Raw genomic sequence first — 20,726 nt, 5'->3', positions numbered from 1 at the left:
TTTGCTTTTCTTTCTTGTAAACAAAAGATAAGTTATTTCTTAGTACATACCTAAGTCATATGCATAGTGATTTAAAACAGATTATTTTTAAAGTGTTAAAAAGAATTTAAAAAAAAATTCCCAAAGCCCTTGAGTATGCCAAATAGTTACAGATAATTTGAGTATTAAACAAATAACTTAATACATGCTCTCCAGAAGACTTTTTAAAGAGGACATATTAAAATACCAAAAAAATCATATAACTGTCAGTTATTTTTTAGTGATTGTTTAATTCTGGGAAAGAACCCATTTATAATTTTATAATTACAGGAGGTTCAAATTTGGGGGTAGAAAAAACAAAATCATATGCCCCATAATTGTCAAAGGTCTTCTGGAACAATTGGGAATTAAACAATGAAGAGTTTAGACCAGTGATTCTCAAATGTTAAAATCAGGTGGAAATTTGAAAATATCCCAGGCTCAGGATGCTCCCCAAACCAATTCAACATGAATGTCTGGAGGTGGGAAAAGTTTAAAAAACTTCTCCTGAGGTTTCAATGTCTTACAAACCAATACATTTAGACAAATGTATAACAATGCAGTTACTAAATTTATCAATTGACCCAAATGAATCAATATAATATTTTGACTTTTTAAGTATATTCAGAATTGATTTGCAAAATTATTACCATACACTAAGCAGTAAGAAAGGTAATATGCTATAAACTCCTAAATTGAAACTTAACATAGCTGAGCTAGGAAATTTGTTTTGTATTCAATGATCACATTTTCCAAATTACTTAGTAACATCAGCAACCTTAGTGGCTCTGAATACCAATTGTCTTGGTTTTATGAAAGCAAATCTAAAACACAGATATTATGTATTCATGAATTCTTTGCCTCTGAGGACTTGTAATAATTTCTTGCATGACTTCTCCTTTTGCACAGATTTTTCTGTTAGAACAGGATATCTGAAAAGGTGATTGTTAAAATGGCCTCACATATAGTGGGACCTGAAGATACAGTCTTGGTAATCAGATTCATGTAAGCCCCCCATGTACCCAGTTACATAATTTTTCCAATGGAGGATTCTTTGGACAACTCGGGATTTTAATGTACACTAATAATCACCAAACCTATATGAAATGCAAATAGAATTTAAAATTTTATGTTTTATTCCTACAGAAAAGAAGAAACTAAAGCACAAAAAGAGAGTCCATTTCCAAACAACACCTGAATGTCCTAGGGAAAAGGCATTAATAAAGAAGTACTTCTCAAAATAACTGAAGGACATAACTGCTGTGAATTTGAAATGTAAAAACAAAACCACAGGAGGAGTGAGTGCACTTATTTTCATATTTTGTAACTGTTAATAAAAGTGTTCTAAGTTTGAGATGTAAGTAAATAGTCTAATCCCCCACATACTGGCAGAATCAGTGAATACCTTCTAAACAATATAAATGGGGCATAGCCAGATTATAATTGCTAAATATTTTATTTTGCTTCCATGGCTTAGACCATGAGTCTCTTGAAGCCTTCAGCGGATAAACATCACTGTATACCTAACAAAAACCAACCACAGAAAAAAACATTTACATTCTGGGTTTAATTAAATCTGAGAAGCTGTAAGATGTATCCTAATTCAGAAATGTCACAATGTGAGAAGATGTGTCTCAGGATCAACAAAAAAAGTGTATGTGCTATATACAGGATGATAAAGAAACAAGATAGTAAGATACAATAAAAGAAATATGTGACTATATTACTTATTCATTTGGGAAGAGACTAAATTTACTATATAACATTTTAATTATTTCTATAATTAGTGTGGTAAAAAACAAATTTCAGAACATTTGAGTTTTTTATAGTTAAGCTTTTTATTATTTTCTTTACAGGAACAATAATCTGAACATGTCTTCAAATTATAAACAGAAAACTTGTTACATAAATTATGCTCTATTTCTGTATTATCAAAATACTGTATTGGTGAAAATAAATAGATAACAAAAAACAATACTTTATTTCCACTTTTGCTGCAGACCATACAAATATGTTTGTCTTTGTAACCCATTATAGGTGAAAAACAAACTGAAACACAACAGGCATGCACAATTATGTCACTGCTAGGGATTTCTGATTATACTTATTAAAGTTTTTCTTACTAAAAAGTGAACAGGCCATTGCTACCAAGTACACAGAAACATGATTATGCTCTAAGAATAGCTGAAACTTCCTTAGAAGTTTAGTTTAGCCTTCTAGTGTGGTAGATAATATTATACTATGCAACAGAGTATTATGGTATTTCATATTTTCCATGTCTAACCATAGAGTTGTTAAGTCAAAAACAAAACCAACCAACCAAACAAACAAAAACAAACATTAAGATAGACTGAAAATCTTGTTCCCATGTGTGACAGAATAATTCTAATGCATTTTGTTAAATTTCTTTATTCTTTATTAAGAACACTTTTTGGGGTTTTTTGGCATTTTATATTCAATGTCCATTAGCTCCTTCTGAGAGTATCCGTGAAGGTTCTGTAAATTTTGAAGTGAACAAGTAAAAAAGGGCTGGTGTAGGTACCAAAGCCAAAAGGGGTAGATCTTGCTCAAGCTTATCCACTCTGGAAATGGAGATTATCCCATAGGCATGAAGTAACCAGTGGCTGAAGAGAACAATTAGTCTTTTCTTCCTGACCAGAAGATCATAGCAGTTCTATATAATTTTATAAAACAGAGAAAATAGAAATACAGATTATCAGGATGAGTCTGCTAAACAGTTTGTTTTCAAACCAAGTCATAATCTTGAATTCATATAATATTTGGGTTAAAAAGGACTTAGTGAGTCACCTGGTTTACCCATTCATTTTACAGATGAGGAACTTGAGATTTCCTTCAGTTATAAAAGCACTGAAGTCTACATCACAATTAGCTTCGTTCTAGAAGGGACTGTGGTATTTCATAGAAGATATGAACCAGAAAGAGGAATCCCATACCATGTGCTTTCTTCTTGCCCTGATCCACTGTAGCTATGAGTTTATAAGTGGGATAGGAGGTACATAAACCCAACTTCCTCAGCCTCTAGCAATCCTAGAGGCTGCTGCCTGAATCATTAGAAGAGAGCAGAAATGACGTGTCAATACTCTGATTTTCTTTTTATTTTTAATCATGTTCTACAGTCTGCAGAAACTGGAAGGATCAGATTCCTATGAAAGAAGCTCCTAAATGAGCTAATAAACACACTGATATACAATTTATAAAAGGTTAGTCACCAACTTTCTCTTTATCATTCATGACTTATCAACTCACTAGATTCTTTCCTTGATTCAGGTCCCTATTTCTGATTCATATGTAGAGAACTAATTAAAGTATGTGAACATTTGACATAGAGAGAGTCACAGGTCAGAGAATTATAGTCTGAAGCTAATTTAAAAGTGTATAGCTAATTCTTCACTATGGAGAACAAATAAAAATTCAAAAACCTCATCTTATTTAAATATTCAAAATCTCTTCCCTAGAACCTTTCCCTGAAGTTGATAAGGTGTCAAAAATAACTTTCTACACAGCATTGTGTAATCCTAGGAGCTCAGGAGGCTGAGGCAGGAGGATTGAGAGTTCAAAGCCAGCCTCAGCACCAGTGAAGCATTAAGCAACTCAGTGAGACCCTGGGGATGTGGCTCAGTGGCTGACTACCCATGAGTTCAATCCTGATAGCCACCCCCCACCACCCCCCAAAAAACTAATGTCCTATCTTCTTTGATTAATCTTAATGAAACAATGATTAAATATTACAAAGGAGAAATGAGGATAGCCTACAAATGGGAACAACTGAATAATCACTATCAGAAGTTCTTTTGCTATTACTCTACCTGAAAGCCACTATGATTTCTAGCACCTACCACCGTTTTTTCACTAATGTACTACTCAAAAATAGTTAACGACTTATTTTCTTTGTTTTTTTTATGCTACAAACCATGAAAAAGCACATTTCTTATCAACTGTCATGAGCAGTTTAAGACAGATCACAGACACTACATCAGCAAGCACAGGATGGAAGCGTCCAAGACCTTTTCCTTTAAGGTTTAACCTCAAAATAGAGTTCTTAAATGACATATTAAAAAATAATCAGAAGACAGCCAATTATATTAGAAAGAAAATTTCAGAAGATTGTATGTGAACAAATATTGTGGAAAAAATAATTAAAAGTTTAATTAATACAATTTTCCCAATTTAAAGAGTCAAATATACTCTTCTCAATTATTGTTCAGATTTTTGGTTGACAATATCTTAGTTCTTTAAAAATAGAAAATTTTAAATATGTGAATGACATGATATTCTATTCTATTCCTCCAACCTATAAATTAATCAAAATATGCTTTTATGGTCAAAAATATTCTGAAAATATAGACAAGTATAAAATTAAAAATAACAAAAATAGAGTTCCTTATAACAGTGGTCTTCCACTAAAATATCAGAAAGTTTAAGGCACAAAAACATGTCTCAAAAAAGGAAACAGAATCAGAATTAGTTTATCTATCATTGTGATTTTCAAATCACCAAAATATTATAGACTTTATAGGACAAAGTGTTAAAAAAACTTATAATCAAGATGATAAAACATAGATATGAATAAAGAGTGAGAAAACATAGATATAGAATGCATAATAAAGTTTTAAAATTAATTCTACATGCAGCAGCGAAGCACAAAGCACTTAAATAGTGTTCCAACATTTTGATAGTTAAATGGTTGCTATGTGAGTAAATTATGTGAAATAATTTTTCTTCACTGTGCTGGAATAGGAAAACCTTTACTATGTCACCAATTTCCCAAGGAAACATAATGGAGCAACACACACAGCCTTCCAGAAACTTAGATAACAACCTAAAAGCTACCAAATGACACCAATTAGCCAAGGATTACTGAAACAATTAGTTGTACCTTATCACATTATATGTACTATTTTATTGTCAGATTTATTTCACAATATCTTTAACAAAGGGAAAAAAAACATTTCCTACCTCTATTTCAGAAGCCGACATGTATACAGCCAGAGTGAACAAAGATAACACTAATATAATATATGGGAAGGCATAATCTGAAAGATAAGCATCAGCATTATTGTTGGAAATTAAACAGATTTCTGAATAAACCATTAAATAAATTCAGTATAATTCTCCCTAGGTCAAATTCTTTTTCAACTAGTTCTGTGAGATTTGAGTCCCAATGTCCTGACACAGGGATCAGCAAACCTTTTCTGCAACACTTTTGGCTTTGCTGGGAAGGCAAGTGTGTCTCTGTTTTAATTACCCAACTATACAGTTGTAGCTGGAAAACAGTCATAGAGAATATATAAATAAATGGGCATGTCTGTGTTCTAAGAAAACTTTACAGACACTAACATTTGAATGCCATATGATTCGCACATATCAGTTAATAAAAATCTTTTTATTTTTTTTCTAATCACTTAAAAATGCAAAACACATCCTTGGTCCAGCTTTGAAAGATCACTGCCTAAGGCAGCCATTGATTAAATTAAAAGAATTAAATTCCTCCTGTGCATCTGGAATGGTACCAGTTATATACTAACTGGGGAGAATTGAGAAAATAGTTACTTAAACAATTTTCTGTGCTTTGTGGCCCAGGAGGGGAGCATTGGTTGAGAAAGACTATCTTTAGCTACTTAAGCTTTAATTAGTTTTTAGAAAAGTTCATTTATCAATAAATTTCAAAGGATTAATAGACCTTTCAGCATTATAGTAATAAATTTTGGAAATTTCTACTCCACATACAGTACAGTAATATTTTAAGCAAAATTTTATCTACATAACACTAGTACTCTTTGAAATTTAGAACACACAAAAACAAATTAAAAATATGCTATGAATTATTTTTGTATGATTATTTTAAAATGATTTTTTTAAACCTTTATATATTTATTTATTTTTTTAAATGTGACGCTGAGGATCAAACTCAGGACCTCATACATGCTAGGCGAGTGCTCTACCACTGAGCCACAACCCCAGCTCCCTAAAAATGACTTTAATTTAAGAAGCTATTAACCATTCTACAATTCATTTGGAACAATTGCAAATGTTAATTCAGGATTCTGATGTTGAACTATCCATACAGGGCTTATTTCAACTTACTAAAGAGCTGAATGACTTGTTTGACAGTTAGAACTTTTCATGATACAGTGACTGGGTTCTCAAACAGTCATGACAAAAACAAATTCATAAGAAGCCAAAGGATGTTGCTAATGATACAAATTTTAAGACTGTGCAGTAAAAAGCCATATGAGGTAAAAAGGAAGAAGAGGAAGTTTCTAAGGAAAGCCAGACTTGTAGGGAGTAGAGGGAGGTACTTGGCTGGAAGCAGGAATCAAAGTGGTCTTTAAACCCTAGTGTGTAAAACAACCTGAGACTCTATGAACCTAGGTCTGGGATAGGGCCTGGGAATCTGTATGCAGATTCCCCTCATGAGTCAGAAGCAGATCACACTTAAAAGCCAGCTTTGATAATACTTCCAAGCAGGTAAAAGTTTGTAACTGACAACGTCCCAATCACTCCTAGTACATTTCTCTCTGGACCTCAATCCCCAGGAGTTGTAACTATAAGAAGCTTCCTGCTGCTCTACTTTGCTCAGACTCATTATATCCTCTACGAACCAAAAAATATTTAATTTTTTTCCAACATTATAAAATTGAGTTGGTAAAAGCCCTCTGTGACTATTCTCAGCAGACTGCCTAAGTTTATACTTAGTGCAAAGGAATATTAATACCTTGATCTTTCCCTTGAATGTGCTCTGAGTGGTGGCCTGTTAACAAAATGAGTAAAAACCATTCAGTGCGAAGAAGCAAATTTTTTCAATATAGGCAGCTGTGATATAGGAAGCAATGGTGTTTGGGAGTCTCCGTGGGTTTCCAAACCTTTTCCTACCTTTCACAGCCTCTCTCTTTCCTCCATTTCATAACCAAGAGCTTAAGCATAATAGCACCAAAAATCCAAGGCAGAGGAAATTGAGGGCAGCCAATTCTTAACTCTTTCCAGCTTAGGTAGCTCTCCCAAACTCCAGACTGGAAAACATTACTACCTGTTACCTTTTGGATACTGAATTCACATCTACCACCCTATTTGTTTCCTCTAATGTTCACTATTTATCCACCCACCAGCAACTAAGAAGGCTACTTTATCCTATTCTCATCCACTCATTTAGCCCCTATATTCAATGTGTTATTCCCTCCTCTTAAATAGCTCCTCATTCCCAGTACTTCTCTGCCTTAGGTCAGTCATTCTTGGCTTACTGCAATCATCTCTTAACTGATCTTCCAGGCTCCCCTCCTCTGACAGTTCATTTTCCACTGGGCTATTATCCTTTTAAAACACAAATCTGATCCTGTCACTCTTCTGCCTAAATCCTTTTCAGTGTAGTTCCCTATTCCATAGAACAAGAACAGCAACCTCAAATGCATACAAAGGCTAGCCAGCCAGGTAAATAACTCAAGTACTCCAGTTTAATAAGAATGGTAGAAACTGGAAGGAACTCTAAATATTCAAATACTGTGTAATAGAATTAAAGAGTTTACCTGTAAGCTAGAATAACAAATCCCTGATTAACCTCCAATTTCCTTTTCTCTTGTTCTTACTTTCAATTCTGTCCTTACCATTAACCAAATTACATTGCCAACCTACATTATTTGCATAATGATACCCAATCCTGCCCAGTTCCTTTGGGCCAGAAGGCTCAGCCTCTGTACTCCACAGACTGTGTAAGAGCATTATCCAAATCCTTGATTTGCTTGTTTTTGAGGAACTGGGAATGAACTCCAAGGGTGCTTTATCACTAAACTTAATCCCTTGTCCTTTTTATTTTTGATTTTGAGACAGGGTCTCACTAAATTGCCCAGGCTAGCCTCAAATTTGTGATCCTCTTGCCTTGGCCTCCCTAGTTGCTGAGATTACAGGTGTGCACCATCACACCCAGTTCCAACACCTTTGGAATGTTCCATTCTACAAATTCAAAAGTAATATACTGCTGGGTCAGTAGTGCATTCCTGTAATCCCAGCAGCTTGGGAGGCTGAGACAGGAGGATCACAAAAATCAAAAATAACCTCAGCAACCAGAGGACTTAATGAGACCCTATCTCAAATTTTAAATAAATAAAAAAGGACAAGGACTAAGGACATGGCTCAGTGACTAAGTGACCATGGATTCAATCCCTGGTACCAAAGGAAGAAAAAAAGAAAACCATACTGTGTTCCTCTGCTATTTACAGCTTCCCTGCTTTATCTCCTAATAGTATTGTGAGTCCTTTAACAATGCCTTTTTCTTGATATTTTGAGTTAAAGTTCAATCTAAATTGTTTCTGAATAAATAAATGAATGGTTATCTTAAAGAATAGATTGTGAATGTTTTACTGTATGTAAAAGATTTTCATAAAGGACCTTAGAAATCTAAGGTCTAATTTGTTATGGTTTGGATATGAGGTATCCCCTAAGGGCCAAGTGTGAGAGAATGCAAGAAAGTTATGAGGAGAAATGATTTGGTTGTAAGTCTTAACCCAATTATATCAGGGATTAATAAAAGTGGTAGGGTGTGGCTGATGGAGGTGGGATTTGGGGCATGGCTATGGGTATATATTTTCTATATGGAGAGTAGTCACTCTCTCTACCTCCTAGTCACCATGATGTGAGCTGCTTCCCTCCGCCACCCTCTCCCACCATGATATTTAGCCTCACCTCGAGCCCTGAGGAATGGAGCTGACCTTCTTTGGACTATGTATGACCTCTGAAACCATGACCCATCAAATAAACTTTTTCTCCTCTACAATTGTGCTGTTCAGATCCTTTAGTCACAGCAAAGGAAAGTTGACTAAAATATAACTTAAACAGTTTATATCATTAGACCAATTTCCATCTATTATAAAAATTTAGTTTTATAATTTTTATTTTATAAATAAAATTTTAAAAATCTTTAAAAAAATCTTCCAATTTGGTTATAAGCTTCAAATGCAAGGTATTCTCTAAATAGATATCAGTTTTGATTAGCTGCCATCATTTTTGTGAGAATTTCTATTCGATTCTGTTTTTATAAGACTGATTATATGTTTTAGCAAAAGTTCATGCTAAGGGGCTTGGATGTGACTCAGGGGTAGAGGGCTTCCCTAGCATACAGGAAGCCCTGAGTTCAATCCCCAGAATCACTATATATGTGTGTGTGTGTGTGTGTATACACACACACACACACAAACACACACACACACTCAAAAGCTTTTTAAGGATTAAAAAATGAGCTTAAAGAAAAAGCTACAAAATTAAGAAAAAATAATGTTTATTACACATAATAATAAATAAATTTCATTACCTTTACTCATCATACTTACATAGAAGGCCTCCGCCAACTGCCTGAAGCACAGTTAAAATTGGGAAGAAGTACAGTGCAGCATAAATACTTTTAAATCGATCAGACTTCCCTAACCCACATGCAATCTTCTTCACCAGAAGAGGTCGGAGCAGCATCATTAATACCAAACAGAATGCATAATAGATAAATACAATGGTGTACCTGTAAGATATAATTGGGAATGTGTACCATCAAAATATGTTTAAAGGTGTTTTTGTCCTTGATATTTTAAAATCAAAGATTCTAAAACAGGTTTAAAAAGTATAGTAAGTCTACCCATCAGATATTCAGATTGCAAAAGGTTGGCCAACATACAAGTGTACATTGACTGTTTTCTTTCCTGGCATTTTGGAAATATGCATCAAAAATCCTAAAAATTTTAATTTATAGCCTTTGACCTAGAAAATTTACTTATTTATTTATCAAAGGGAAACAACCCAGGATACAGAAAAAAACTTTATGTATAAATGTTTTTATTAAGTCACTAAAAAAAAAGAAAACTCAGGAAGAAAATAAATACTCGACAATAGAAAAATGGTTAATTCTATAGTATATTCATGCTGGAATACTGTGCAGACATTAAAAATGCATCACATGATGTACATATGTATAGAAATGTCATGAGGTACCTGATATCATGTACAATTTCATGTATTAAAAAATAAATATTAAAATTCAATGGAAACAAAAACAGATGTAAATTTTTTAATTATGATTTAGATAAGTAGTTTGGAAAATATGGAGTTGTTTGACTTACATTTTACATATTTTCAAATTCAGTCATCTAAGAATAAAATCAAAAGCAAACCAACGAAGCTTGTAAAATACATGCCTCTATTGTTCAGCTCTCCCCTTATTTAGGGTGTTTGTTTTGTTTACTATATTATTATTTACCTTAAAGTAACTCTGAATTAATTTTATTAACAAAACAATAGAACAAGAGAAAGCAGTAAAACAGTGCTTTGATTTTCCTGGAGAATATTATACAGTGTATAACTAGCTTGATAGGCAGATGACAAGCTATGAAGTCTCTTAAATAATAGCCTATAATTGAATTAATTACCTTGACTTTTCACCTGACATTGCTGGAATGTTTGCATTTTTATCGCATAATTTTATAATGCCACTCATTGTGTCTCACCCAAAATTAACAAAATTCTGCAATTCTACTTTTTTTTTCTTTTTTTTTTTTATTGGTTGTTCACAACATTACAAAGCTCTTGACATATCATACTTCGAACAATAGTTTCAAGTGAGTTATGAACTCCCATTTTTACCCCAAATACAGATTGCAGAATGAGAAATGAATTACAGTAGATGGGATAGAAAGAGAAGATGGGGGGGAGGGGGATAGTAGAGGCAATTCTACTTTTTTATCCCCACTAATTTTTGAGAGCCAATAGAGTTTGAAATTAGAAGTGCCTATCATGGGTGCAGAATGAGGGCTGGGAGTATCTTGTTGCCATTTCTCTTCTAATCTGATATTTCTATAATAAATACCATACATATAACTAGCAGTAAATGAGTCTGATTTTATTTTAAATAAGTAACTACATATCTTATTTAAATGTGATAACCAATCAGTTCTTAAGTTTCCTAAATAGGACTAGGTTAAATTCTGCAAGTCCTCAGTACAGTATATAACAAAAGAATATCTGAAGTTCAGGGTTGTAACCCTATGAAATAGTGAATGAAAGAGGACATTATCAGTCTTTTATTTATTCAGGTTGGCAGTGGAAAAGATGATTTTCATATTGCTTTATCTGTATCTTGTTTCACCTTTTTACATATATGCATATGTAGGTTTTTGACACTTTAATATTAAGAACTTGATCAAAAGGACAAATTTCATTGAACATATTATGTAATAGAAATTTGCTACAGTTATGAGAACAAAGTAACACACTTTGCTTCCTTCCTTTTTTTTTTTTTTTTTTGGTACCTGGAATTAAACTTAGGGGTTCCTAACCACTGAGCCACATCCCCCATCCCTTTTTTATTTTAATTTTGAGACATGGTCTCACTAAGTTTCTGAGGCTGGCGTTGAACTCATGATCCTCATGCCTCAGCCTCCCAAGCCTCTGGTATTACAGGCTTATGCCACTGCACCTGGCTTGTAACACACTTTTCTTTATACTTTTATAAAAAAATATATAATAATCCATCAAAATGAATGCCAACAATTTATAAAAATCTAAAAATAAAATAATATTATATATGGAATTTTACTAACTTGATATCATTAAACCAAAACATTCTGATGAAAATTACATTTATTTAGAAAAGCACAAAAAGAACATTAACTAAAGCAGTCTAATAATGCCAACTACATTTAGGTGCCGTGGAAGGCAAATATGTATGGATTCATTTAATTCTCACATAATGGTTTTGCCATTTCACCAATGGGAAACCTGAGGTTACTAGAGGCTGTTAACATGCTGGGCTAACATAGCAGCTGTCAAACTCAGAATTCAAACCTAACATTTTTATTTTCAAAGCATATATACTCTCTTGTATGTCAGACACTGCCTCTCTGCATCAAATTTTTTCCTTATAACACTTTAAAAAAACTCTAGGAAACATAAATCTTATTTTAGAAGTACTTATATAGATTTCAACAACAATATAAAAATGCTTTCCCTTCTATTATACTGAGTTTTATTTGTATTTCCTCCTATAACACTCTGTATGCTCTAAGAGAAAAGAAATAATTTCAATATATCTTCCCCAGTACCTAGAAGCTGTTTTTATAATGTTCAATCTGTTGAAACAAATGAAACCTATAATGATCCTCAGAGTTTTTTAACTGACCTTAAGTCTAAATAAATACTTACAGTGGGTAGACAGCTTCATGAGTACAGTGTACTGTGGTAACATAATCTGGACTTGGGTTGTAAAGCATCGTATACCAATCAGAAAGCATCAATACTCGACATGAACGGATATAAAGAACACCGACAGGATCACTCACAAGTAAGGTGATGATAGCTGCCATACTGCATTCAAATAATGCAGTGACATGTTGGAAAAGTGCACTGGAGCTAGAAAAACAGAGAGTCATGATTTCCAGAAAAATTTCAATATTGAGATGGCTTTAATAAAACAAAGTACATGTTTCAAGATTTTGATTCTAGAAAAAAATTTCACTGCAAGATCCTAAAACTAAAAAATCTTCTAAAGAGATCAGAAAAGCCAAACATAAGAAAACTACTTGAGAAGGGTGCTCCCTTATTTTTTAAAAAAGGATATTCATATCCCAGAGGATACTGTGCTAATATTATTTAAAGATGTAACAGAAGAGCAGAAATTAGGTATCTACTTTTTATCTTTATTATACTGCCAAATTGTTATTAAATTTTTTTAGTTATCTATGCATCATTTTAAATTGCCTTAATAAGTACATAGAAGATGATATGTAACATGTCAGTTATAAGGTATAACAATGTAATAAACACTGTGAGCTCACTGCTTAACCCAGCAACTAAAACATGCTCAACAACTTATAACTATTTCTTAGTTCCTCCCCATTCCACACTCCTAGTGGTATCCATTATGCTAAATTGTTTTATTGGGTTTTCTTCTAAATAGTTTTCATCCCAATTACATTTGTGTTTCAAGATTACTCTGTTCAGTTTGGCTCATTTAAATCATATTCCTCTAATGTGAGTCTTTTGGGCTTTTTTTTCCCATTCAAAATTACATTTCCAAGATTTGTCCATGACATTGCTTATAGCTAAGCTTCAAGCATTTTCACTTCTGTGTAAGATTCCACTGTGTGACAGTACCATGATTTATCTACTTTAGTTAAACATGATGCAAATATCTTCCTCTCAGTTTGTGGGCTCAATTTTCACTTTCTTTGTGATCTTTATGAACATGTTCAAAATTTTAATACAATTGTCTTTGATAATTTTTTAACAAAGAGGCTGTTAAATGCTTTAGCAGTTTAAATGCTTTATTCAGATACTTCTATACCTCAATATAAGAAAATATTATCCTACGTTTTCTTCTAAAATTTTTAAGGTTCTGCTTTTCATATGTCAATCTCTAACTCACCAGAATAGATTTTTGTGTAGGATCTAACTTTAGATATTCCCATATGGAAATCCAATTGTCTCAGAAACAGCATTTTATTGAATATGCATTTCTTTCACCCAACTAACTTGCCATGCCACTCCTGCTATAAAAAGTTTCATACATAATTCATCTCTATATGGTCTTTCTAATCTTCTGCCTCAAAGGAGCCAGTCTCTCCTGGGGCAACTTCATAAGTATATTTTCCAAGATCCTATAAGGGACATGCCAATCACAGGAATCAAATGAAATCTATAATGATCCTCAGAGTTTTGAGACAGGTTCTCAATAAGCTGCTGAGGCTAGCTTTGAACTCAGGATCCTCATGCCTCAGCCTCCTAAGCTTCTGGGATTATAGGTGTATGCCACTGCATCTGGCTTGTAACATACTTTTCTATTATACTTTTACAAAAAAAAATATCCATCAAAATGAATGCCAACAATTTATAAAAATTCTAAAAATTAAATAATAATATATATAGAATATCATTAAACCAAACATTCTGATGAAAAATACATTTATTTAGAAAAGCACAAAGAAGAACATTAACACAGCAGTTTAATAATAATGCCAGCTACATTCAGCAATTTGGCAAGACTCTGCCTCAAACAATAAAAAAGGTCTGGAGATGTTGCTGTAAAACACTCCTGGGTAAATTGCTGAGGCCAACCTCAAACTTGCAACCAGCATGGACCACTATGCATCCTTTATTTCTTTAAGAATTACAGACAAAGGGGCTGAGGTTGTTTCTCAGCAGTAGACTTATTTTTATTTTGAGGCAGGATCTCACTAATTTGTTTAGGGTCTCACTAAGTTGCTGCGGCTGACTTTGAACTTATGATCCTCCTGCCTCAACCTCCCAAGTTGCTGAAATTACAGGCATGAGCTATTGCACCTGGCTGTGCTCAGTACTATTTAACATATTTCATATTTTCTATCTCCTTCCCTCTTAGCACTACATTCCATTATTTCTTGATAAGGAATTTTTCTAATCCACTATGTTTAACTGTTTAAGCTGCTGATCACCTTGCTTTTTTAACATGGCAAGTGTACATCTTCATTTTAAGAAGATCCTTTGTTTCCTCTAATCCACTTTTCTGATAATCTCTTGATGACTGGGCAGCTTTTTGACTGCATTCTTTATTTCTTTTAAGAATTACAGAGGTAGGGGCTGCAGTTGCTCCCCTACTGCAAGGTGCTGGGTTCCATCCTCAGCACCCATAAAAATAAACAAATAAAATAAAGGTATTGTGTCCAACTACAACTAAAAAAAAAAAATTTAAAAAAAAGTATTACAGAGGTAACAGTTATCTATCCTATAATTCAAATCCATTATCTACAGTCCTTTGGGGGCACAAATATATTATTTGTTACATCTACCAATTAGTTTTTAAATATGTGATTTAACTTTCTTGCTATGGTATGAATGTTTGTGTGCCCCAGTACTCATATGCTAAAACCTAAACCCAATGCAACACAATTAGGAAGTAGAGACATTAAGAAATAATTAGGTGGGGCTGGGGATGGGACTCAAGAGGTAGTGTGCTCGCCTGGCATGCGTGCGGCCCGGGTTCGATCCTTAGCACCACATACAAACAAAGATGCTGTATCCGTCAAATACTAAAAAGTAAATATTAAAATTCTCTCTCTCTCCCTCTCTCTTTAAAAAAAGAAAGAAAAGAAATAATTAGGTAATGAGGGTGAAGCCCTTAGGGCATTAGTCCCCTTATAAAAGAGGTCTGAGGGAACATGTTTGTCCCTTCTACTAATTGAGCACACTGTAAGAGGGTGCCATCTGTGAAACTGAGTGAACCTTGATCTGGAATTTCCCAGCCTCCAGATCTGTGAGCAATATAGTTCTGTTGTTTATAAATTACATAAGGTATTATGTCATAGCAGCTCAAATGGACTGAGACACTCTCATTCCAACTACCTGCTTTATCACTCTGCTCCCAGCCTGTCATCCAGTATGAGTTTGTTTTTTAAAAAAGAAGAATTCTCAAGAGATTCCTCCTAACTCTGGTGAGATTAGCAATATCTAAAATAGTAAGGCCTTTCTGGACCTCCGTTATTTTACAAGGGTCACTTGAAACTCTTAATTAGCCAACATGGTTAGAAGCAGAACTCATAGACCATTTTACAAAGGGGAAAACATTAGAGACAGAAATCCCAAACTTATTCTTTCCTATCCTCCTCCCTTCCTTCCTTCCTCTCTCCCTCCTTCCCTTTCTTCCTGTTTTTGGTACTGAGGATTGAACCCAGGAGTGCCTTACCACTGAGCCACATTCCTAGACCTTTTTGATTGTTTATTTTAAGACAGGGTCTTGCTAAATTGCTAAGGCCAACCTCAAACTTGCAGCCAGCATGGACCACCATGCTCGGCTTCGTGCTATTACTTAAATATCCTCTTTGATGGTGTCATGGTGTTCCTTCAATCCATCTGCAGTCACCTATGTGATCTTTACAACATGAAGGCCAATTCTAAAATTCCCTCTATGAAACCACAGTTATTCACTGCTAGTAATGCTGTAGTCAAGGAAGGACCACAAATGAGACAGTAATCCCGTAAGATTGTATTGCTTACTTATCTCGAAGCTGTCCTGTTGTGTGCACAATGATAAATGTGTCTAACAGTGTCAGAACATATCCCTGCTTTTAAGCAGTATGTGACTGTACTTCAGAATCTCTTCTGGCTTTCAGGAAAAACACTCCTCACCAGCCTTTGACAACTCCCAGCCATGCTAAATTTCTTTAAATTCTCTTGTACCAATGTTGGATGAAAACACATTTCACTATCTGGAAAAGTATGTATCCTTCAAGGTGAGTTCTGGTTTTATTCAATTCCTAGGACTCCAACAGTCCCAAACATCTTTATATTCTAGCCTCATGCAGTCCTTCTTTCTAATGTCTTCCTCAGCTTTCATTTCTCGATCAGACGCTCCTTTTCGCTTCCACACTTCTCAGGCTGAGTAAAAGGGGTTCAAGGAGAGGAAAGGAAAGACATAAAGTAGGAAAAATCCTGAGAAGCTGGAGGAGTTAAAGGAAAATCAGTAGAGCAGAAACATACTAAGGGAGAATTTGGCTTCCTATTCTAGTAGAATAAAGTTCACATCCTTATCAAGAACCTGCATATTTAGGCCTCAACCTCCCTTTCCCACTCTCCTTTATATTACCTTTCTTTCATTTGCAACCCATACTTTGACCACCTCAGATCCCACATTTCATACTTCCATGCCATTGTTCATGCTGTCTTTTTACCTAAAGATGATCTACTCTGAAATATTTCAGATTCCATGAGGTACAATTTATCTTTCCATTTTCTGTGACTCTAGAGCATTTTGTTTATAATTTTTATTACATTTAACTCTTTTAGGGACCAGGGTTGTAGCTCAGTGGTAAAGTGTTTGCTTAGCATGTGTGAGGCACTGGGTTTGATTCTTAGCACCACATATAAATAAATAAATGAAAAATAAGGGGCCATCAACAACTAAAAAATTTTTTTAAATAACTATTTTATTACATTTCTAACAGTGATTATAATTATGCATACTTTTGTCTTCCCACAAGATTATCACTAGAAGCCACATCATTGTCCTTCATCTCCTTCCCTGAACTTCCAAACATAAACTACACTACTCAATAAATTTGTTGTCTTAATGTTATGAATTTTTATAATTAGGTTATAGCAATACCATTTTTAACTACATTATACTAGATTATTAGCACTAAATTAAACTACAAGGTATTTTATATAGAACAATAAACAGCTTATAATCATAACCAGTTTTTTTTTTTTTTAGAAGATAAGACACAATAAACAGCTTGGGAGGCTGAGGCAGGAGGATTCCAAGTTCAAAGTGGGCCTCAGCAAAAGTGAGGTGCTATGCAACTTGGTGAGACCCTGTCTCTAAATATAAAATACAAAACAGGGCTGGGGATGTGGCTCAAGGTCAAGTGCCCCTGAGTTCAATCCCCAGTATAAAAACAAAAAACAAAAAAAACACACACACACAATAAGAATTATTTTTGAGAAAAAAAAATAGTCCTTCAGTAAAATAAAAGAGAGTTCCTTAATAAGGCATGTAGTCCTTCTTCCTAATGTCACCCTCAGCTCTCATTTCTCAATCAGATGCTCCTGTCATTAAGTTTCTTGCTACAGTAAAGTTTAATCAGAATATAAAGAAAAACGGCTTATCTCCTTTAAAAACAACAGAAAAAGTGCAATTATTCTTCTAAATGAAAATTGGGTTGAGCATGTGCTCAACATGTGCAAGGCCTTGAGTTCAATTTCTACCACCAAAATAAATAAATAAATATTCCAACATTGGTGCATCCAGAAACAATCATAGAATGTGCTAACCTCTTTTTCCCAGAGTACCATTCGATGAAGAACCAGTGTAAAACAAGAGGAAGCATAGCCATAAATCCAAGATAGAGCCAATCGTAAAGTTCTGGAGATTCTGTGCAAGGCTGACAATACTTCTGTGCATTTGTTCTCTGTCCTCTTGGGCATACCTATAATATATAAAAGCCATATTTTATGTACAGACAGTACTTTAGAATATTAACACACCCCAAAAAAATCATTCTATAAGATATATTTTAGTTTAATACAGTTGCTTTGTATGTGCAGCTATTTAAAAATTTTTAAAAGTGTCCAAGTGAATAAAAAGAAGACTCATCTTATGTGCTATGTCTTTAAAATTCTCATAAAGGGTTCCTTTTATTTTGTTACTAAATAGTTATCATTTAATTAAAAATCTAATTTTTAACAACATGTAAAAAAATTTGCAGATAAATTGTCTGAAGTTATGTTACTGTATAAGTCACTGTACTAAAGCATTTAAAAAGTAATTAGAATTTACTGTAAAATTATAATTTTTTAAAAATACCTGTGACTATCAAGAAAGATGTAATACATTACAAATCTCAACATGAAAGTATGAACAAGGATTTTATTAATACCTCCATAATCTTTTCTGAGTATATTTAAGAAAAAAGATTAAACATGGGAAAATATTTCAAAAGCAAATAGATTTTTACAAATGAAATAACATGCAAACTTACCCCACATTCTCCATATATTTCAGTTGAGCCATTTTTAAATAATAGGGTCTTCCCACAATAAAGTCCAAGGCATGCTGGTTGAATATCGACAGCTTTTTAAAAACAAACGCCAGTATAGTAACATCTTTTGTGATTATAAAAAAATAATGCAATAATAGTGAAGGATTTGGCAGATATATGGCAACATAGTTTTTATTTTTAAAATGACATGTATTAGACAAATCTCCTTATGCATTTATTTTTTAATTTCTCCTTTTACGCTGTGTCACTGCAGAAAGTCAAATTAAAACCTTGCTCTTAATACTGTGCCTTATGATTAAGGTCCTCAATTAGCCAAGCGGGTTTATCCCCATAACTCAAAGCCTAACCCAGGTATGTTTCCAATGGTTCCAGAAAGCCTCCCCGCTTGTAGAGTTGACTTTGAATTTTATTGATAATAGAGCTCAAAAATATATATATATATTTTTTTTTTACAAAAAACAGGACTGATAAAGGATCATCACTTTTTATTTTACCCAATTCAGGAATTAAGCACATACAATCTATTATAATCTTTGTTCATAAGAACATAACAACACATTTTAATAGCAAAAAGGACAATTTCAGAATGGAGGGTAAGCCTGTGAGAGTAAATACACTCACCTCTATTAAAAAATTCCTATCTTGTCCTAGCTTTTATCATTTTTTTGAGGACAGGAGAAAATTTCCCCAAGGTCATCATTGGGCCTCTGACCAAAATTTGGGAACAAGTGCCTTAGAATCAAATCCCTGAACTCAAAGCTGGTGCGCGGGTGGGGGTGGGAGTGGGGAGTAGGTGGGAGGGAAATAAGTCTTCTTTACCAAAAAACTTAGGACCTACAGATCATCTTGGATCTCATCCACCAGAAAAAATTGTTGGAAGAGTTTTTCATACGTGACATCTAATTCCCGTATGCACTAGCTCATTCTTTGAATAAACACGTACTGAGATTATTTTCATTAGTTAAGGGTCACTAAAGGTCCACAGAGAAGCATGACAGAGTGCCCGCTCTCTAAGAACCTATAGCCTAATGTGGAATAAATCCAAATCAACTATGGTATAAATGTGAATTGATTTGGAAAATAATGCATTTTATGGCTATACTTGAACAATCTTTTCCCAAATTCTTCATGATTTCACAATTGAGACTGCCTTATCTACAGGCCTTTTCACCTTTCAAATTCCATTTATTTCTCCTGCTGCTGCTGAGAAATAAATAGAAAAGACACTAGGTAAAATGTCTCAAGTTTAGTATTTTTGATTTTATCAAATATTGGACTTAGTTTTGTAAACACATGAGCTTTTTTGTAGCTTTTTAAAATAGGCAACTATAATCAATTACAGGATCTAAATACATGAAAATAAATGTTTCAAGAAGGCAAAAGTTAAAGAATTGGAAGCTTCTGCAAGGGCTTTATATCTAGTAGATGCTTAGTAAATCTATTTGAATGTACATAATCTAATGTTTCTCGAGATCCAAGACCTGAAATATCCTGTACGATAAACTGAAAGCAACAGCTCACCATCTACCAAACAAAACCCAGGCTCCAAAAGTCTGTTCGATTTCCCCTTTAAATTCCTTTACTGAACAATGGTTAAAATTTTAGAAGATTTTTCCCCCCAACGGTCTGTGAAGGGCCCTATAAACTTAAAGCGCGGAGAATGAAGCAGGAGATATTAATCTATGCAGTAACTAGCCTCTGCTCCTTTACTGTTGTTCTGTTCTAACGCCCGCGCTCTTAATTCATTAATGCATTTCCTCCGCATTACACAAAGGGACTGAAGTGACATTTCATACAGAACAACAAAAGGCTGGGCCTTCCCCCCCCCCCCCCCCATAACAGCCCGCGCCCCCTTGCAGCCTGTCAGGAGCAGACACCATCCAACCCCAGGAGGTGTCCGGGGCCCGGCCCCACGGCAGGTGGGAACCAGGGAGAGAATGAGCCGCTAGAGAGGCTGCCCACCCGCAGCCATACCCGGAGCCAACTGCGTAGGAAAGAAGCCAGGACTAAAACAAACTCTTCCAAATCCCGTTGACCACTCACCCATTGGCCGCTGGAAGGTTTGCTTCAAGTAGCTCCGGGATCAGTGGACGCGACAGGGGCACTCGGACATCCGGGCTACAGCAGCCTTGGCGGCTCCGCCTCCTGGTAACCGGGGCGACCGCCAGAAACCCCGCCCACACTTCC

At 34.5% G+C, this 20,726-nt stretch overlaps 2 protein-coding genes across 6 annotated transcripts in view; one reads left to right on the top strand and one right to left on the bottom strand.

Moving 5' to 3' along the window:
* Ccdc175 (coiled-coil domain containing 175) overlaps positions 1-2,356 on the top strand; it is a 72,752-nt gene extending 70,396 nt beyond the window's left edge. Inside the window, exons 19-20 of one of the 2 annotated variants that reach the window (XR_013438968.1) lie at positions 1,165-1,316; positions 1,875-2,356. Coding sequence is in view for 1 of the 2 variants with exons in the window: in XM_005322889.4 (XP_005322946.4) it covers positions 1,165-1,262 (98 nt within the window). In the remaining variant the exon portion in view is untranslated. Of the gene's footprint in view, positions 1-1,164 lie in introns of both variants that reach the window. The other variant, XM_005322889.4, reaches the window with a different exon arrangement.
* A 55-nt stretch (positions 2,357-2,411) lies between these two features.
* On the bottom strand, positions 2,412-20,708 carry Jkamp (JNK1/MAPK8 associated membrane protein). 4 transcript variants are annotated; one of them, XM_078049993.1, is made up of 8 exons: positions 20,583-20,708; positions 18,519-18,610; positions 17,812-17,966; positions 12,211-12,417; positions 9,357-9,538; positions 6,755-6,790; positions 4,996-5,072; positions 2,412-2,692 (listed from the first exon to the last, which is right to left on the bottom strand). In XM_078049993.1, exons 1-8 carry the CDS (start codon positions 20,584-20,586, stop codon positions 2,474-2,476), a joined length of 972 nt encoding a protein of 323 aa, XP_077906119.1. In that variant the 5' UTR covers positions 20,587-20,708; the 3' UTR covers positions 2,412-2,473. The 4 variants fall into 4 exon arrangements, with proteins under 4 accessions (XP_077906119.1, XP_077906120.1, XP_077906123.1 ...); XM_078049994.1 differs by having other exon boundaries at positions 18,519-18,592; XM_078049997.1 differs by having other exon boundaries at positions 18,519-18,642; positions 20,583-20,702.
* Between the last annotated feature and the right edge of the window lie 18 nt (positions 20,709-20,726).

Source organism: Ictidomys tridecemlineatus, chromosome 5, assembly GCF_052094955.1.
Source record: "Ictidomys tridecemlineatus isolate mIctTri1 chromosome 5, mIctTri1.hap1, whole genome shotgun sequence".
Taxonomy (NCBI): domain Eukaryota; kingdom Metazoa; phylum Chordata; class Mammalia; order Rodentia; family Sciuridae; genus Ictidomys; species Ictidomys tridecemlineatus.
The sequence above is the reverse complement of the archived record's forward strand: the minus strand, read 5'-3'. Positions and strand labels throughout refer to the sequence as shown.